The 4,279-nt window shown below is 40.5% G+C and overlaps 1 protein-coding gene across 1 annotated transcript; it reads right to left on the bottom strand.

The window, feature by feature from the left end:
- Positions 1–717: 717 nt before the first annotated feature.
- Positions 718–3,870, bottom strand: LOC105623392. Its single transcript, XM_012204786.1, has one exon. It carries the CDS (start codon positions 3,868–3,870, stop codon positions 718–720), a length of 3,153 nt encoding a protein of 1,050 aa, XP_012060176.1.
- Positions 3,871–4,279: the final 409 nt, after the last annotated feature.

The raw sequence follows: 4,279 nt of genomic DNA, 5'->3' as shown, positions 1-4,279 counted from the left end.
ATTGATTTATTGAAGACATTATTATCTGATTTATTTACGTTATTTTTAAATAACTTTTCTTCCATTTTTCACTGTAAAAGTAAGATAACCTTATATATTTTTATCAAGCAATAACTCAAAAACTAAAAAGAACTTATATGTCCATTTTGCCAATTTATCCAAAATAAGGAATATAACATTCGCTATTCAATATTTGTGATTAATCGAATAACAATATTGTCAAATGATGCTAGTGAGTTTCATAGTTGTGACAAAAACGTCAAGATTACAAACCAGACACGGAAAATGGAGTGAAAAGTACATAGGACTCGTAACGAAGTTTTCAAAGACAACATCAGATCTGATATCTAACAAGTTTATTCCACTTAGTTGCCTCAAAAACTGCAAGTGGAGATCTCTATCTTCCACCATCGTCGTCATCAACTCGCCGCAATCTCTTCAGTCCTAAGCCGAGCTTATATTCTCCAACATTCTAGATACTATAAAGAAAGTTTTTGCCGCGCGAACACACATCCAAACAAATACAAAATTCGCATAAAGACTTTGAATCTAACTACAAAAGCGAGACTACAAATGTTAAAATGGATTTTACTATTTACACTTTGATTAGAATTTGTGATTAGCAAATCATGATTACTTGCTTAATATAAAGTATAAAATAATAAATGTGTAAATTGAAAAAATTTGTTTTTAACATTAGCACAAATAGAAGTATTTCTAATTTTTAAATGTTACCTCGGCTTCTGGTGACTGCACTATCAAGGACGTCCGTGGTGGTTTCTCCGGTGGTATCTTCTTTAGCGTACCAGTAAAGGAGCTAGCAGGTAGACTGGCACTCGTCGTTGAAGCATTCTCGTGGCTCTCGATCTGGCACTGAAGTCGGTGAAACTGGGAAAACGAAGTACGCGACACGTCGGCACGATCGAATTGCGGAAGGCATGGTAACGGCATTTGCGACATGTTTGGAATCTGAATGGAATTCGAATCGGAAATGTCATGTTGTACGCGAGACGTCAGTTTCTCGCATACGGACGATTGGCAGGCTTGAAGAGTGGTGTTCTGTGAGTACGTAGTTAGAAGCGTCTGATGAAGACCATGTGCTGATTGATGAGCTGAGCAAGATTTATCTGATGATTGTTCTTGATTGTTTGAAAGAGGATTTGTTTGAACCTGATGGATATCGCTTGTCAACGGAAGTTGCACAAAATCGTTAGGTATTTTATGAACTTTATCATTCAATTGACTTTGATTCTGTAAACTTTGAAATCGAGCTTGGAGATCGCTCTGTTGATGCTGAAATTGCGCCACTTTGTCCAAAATCTGATTTTGATTCTGAAGACATTGCAACTTAGCTTGAAGATCGCTCTGCTGACGCTCAAACTGACTTAGCTTTTCAGAGATTAAATCGAGACTCTGTTGATTCTGTAATTGTTGTTGTTGAGCGTGAAGAGAGTCTGTTTTCTCACTCTGATTCTCTAATGTATTCTGTAAGCTTTCCATTTGGCTCTTACTATGAGTGAGCAAGTTAGATGAGGTATTATGACTTTTACGGTGACTATGAATTATATGATCTATTTGATCAATTGGTTTGCTGGTAGTCGACTCGCCAAAATCAGTTACCACAGTTAACATGGCCTTTGTATCCAATTTTGCTTCGCTGAGAGCTGGGTATTGGTGGCAAAGATTCGGACTAGCTCTCTGTGATGAAGCAGTACTGATTACCGAGCCAAGATTTACTACGGAACCTGTAATAGGTTGCTCGTCGAAATCTTTTCTCGAGAGTTCCATATGTTTTGTCAGATCGGCGCTAACATGTCTTAGATGTCGACGTTGCTCCATTATAGTGCTTTGACTAATATTAGGAAGAGGTTGAAAGGCCGATTGAGACATTCTAGATTCTTTGCGATCATCCGGAGGATGAATTGATCTGATATCCCTTCTTTCCTCTGACGGATTACGAGAACGAGGACTTGTCGTAAATATTGGACCTTGTATTATGTTTCTTTCATGTTCTTGCCGTTGACGTTGCTCTGCCCAGATTGCTAACTCTTGTCTAGTTTTCTCAAAGTTTTGGCTAACAAAAGAAGGACTTTTTTGTCCAGCACGATCAACAGACGTTTCACGAATTGGCATGAACGGCATAGGTGATCTCCTTACATCCTCCATTCTTTTGCCTTCCAAATTCATAGGTGATCTTCGGTGTTCCTCAAAATAATCCGAGCGTCTATTCTCTGGAGGGATGACATTTCTTTGATTCGGACTCACATTGCCCCATTCGGATTTTCTGTCGGTTCCTATGCTCTTCCTGTTTTCTTGTCTTGAATCAAATGCCATTGGTGATACACGCAGACTCGCATCCAGTCTTCTTTGTTCAGCGGGAAACATTTGATTAGTCTCGATTCTCTTTGCATCTACTACAGTAGTTTTCCTTCCCGACATAATCTCTTGATTACCATCACCAGGAAATGTAAAAGTTATCGTATCGTTACGTCTTTGAAAGCTAGTAGTCACATCGACAGATACAGATTTCCTATGTTCCGATCTGGAGACGTATAAACCACACTCGGTGGCAATTGTATCGACTAGTTTCTCTCTGCCTGGCTGATCACCATTAGTATCCACATATAAACCGTCCTGTCTTGTCCTAGGATTTTGATTAATCGTGGTTAAGTATCTTCTATCCGAACCATCTGGACCAGTTGATGTGCCCGTCACAATAATGGCGCCATCGCTACGATGAATCGATTCCTGTTGAGCAGTCGGGTTTGACTCATATTTTGCTTTTTGTAATGCCGGTACGTCAACGCTAGCAGACTTTCTATGTCCAGGATCATGAGTGGTGATTTTGGAATTGCCACGAGGCGGCACCATCGGTTTCGGTCCTCGGCAAGGTCGCTCCGTCGTCTGGATAGCGATTCCATGGGTCACGTTTTGGGCGATTGGCTGAATGATTGGTTGCGTCTGATATTGACCGATTTCTTGTGAAAATCTCTGTGGATTCGGCGATTGTTGACCGGAATATTGCTGAGCCGGATAGATACTGGAATGTGGATTGTACGGTACAGCATTCATGACCGTTTGCGGATATTGACTATAAGGATATTGTGGCTGAGTACCGAATTGAGCATAACCAGGTGGCTGTGACACTACACCCGAATAATAAGGTGGCTGCGGACTAGCAGATTGCGAAGGTATTTGTGAGCTATGTTGAACCGTTACGTATTGACCCTGTCCAGTGAACATCGGATTGGTTGTACCACTCTGACTATAAAGATTCGGATCACGATAAGTGACATCTCTTGTCACGTAACCAGCTCTATCGGAATATTGCGTTTGCGGATAGATTTGCGACCTGGCCTCAAATTGCCCTCGTATCTGCGAATATTGATTTTGATCATAATCAGGTGCAAATTGTGGTTGCACTTGTACTGGTACCGTCTGAGTGCTAGTTTGAGACACATGCTGAGTTCTATCTGCGTTGCTTTTGTCTTGAGCATATAGCGGGGGCGGCAATTGACCCGTTGAAGGATGTTTATCTTCCGGTAATCCTACGGATTGTCTTCTTCCTGACGGATACTGTGCTATCGGATGCGCTAGTTGATGTTGCTGCTGCTGTTGCTGTTGTGAAACCGACTGTGGCTGTTGATCCTGAACTTGCCCAGTAACTGAAGTATGTTGTGTTCTTTCTTGGGTAAATCTCTCGTAATCCATCGTTCGATTCTCGAAACCGTTAGATAAATCCTGCTTTATGGTGTCAGCAAGTGGCTCGGCACGACCATTCTGGCAAGTTGTCTGTTGACTGTCCATTGTTTGTCCAGCTTGGCTCTGTCCTTGAGCGTCATTCAATCCACCTGACCCGGACTGCGACATGCTGGTGGCTCCCACCGACGGTCGTCCGCCGATGTAGCCGAGGATTCGCCCCAATCCGCACACTGTGACGATTTAGTGAATGCCGTTGCTGAAAAGATCTAAACGCTAGTTTGAACACTGTCACTGCAATTTTTATGCCTTTTTACTTGCGCTAATTCGATTTGAGGCAGTAAACAATATTTCCAATTTTTTGGAAAATTTTTTTTTACAAATTTTAAATTTTTGTTGTTTACCTTATTTTTCAGGATATCAGTATTATATAATTATTCGTCTATCGCTTGCAAAAGAAACGAGGTAGTTATTAATTAATTCTTTAAGAATTATGTATTCTGGTTTATTTTTGTTCCATAAAATAATGATTTAGAGGTAATTAATGTATTTATGTACATATATATATATATATATATAT

The sequence above is a fragment of the Atta cephalotes genome, assembly GCF_000143395.1.
Source record: "Atta cephalotes unplaced genomic scaffold scaffold00056, whole genome shotgun sequence".
Lineage (NCBI taxonomy): Eukaryota > Metazoa > Arthropoda > Insecta > Hymenoptera > Formicidae > Atta > Atta cephalotes.
Note: the sequence above shows the minus strand (reverse complement) of the source record. Positions and strands in the feature narration are given on the sequence as shown.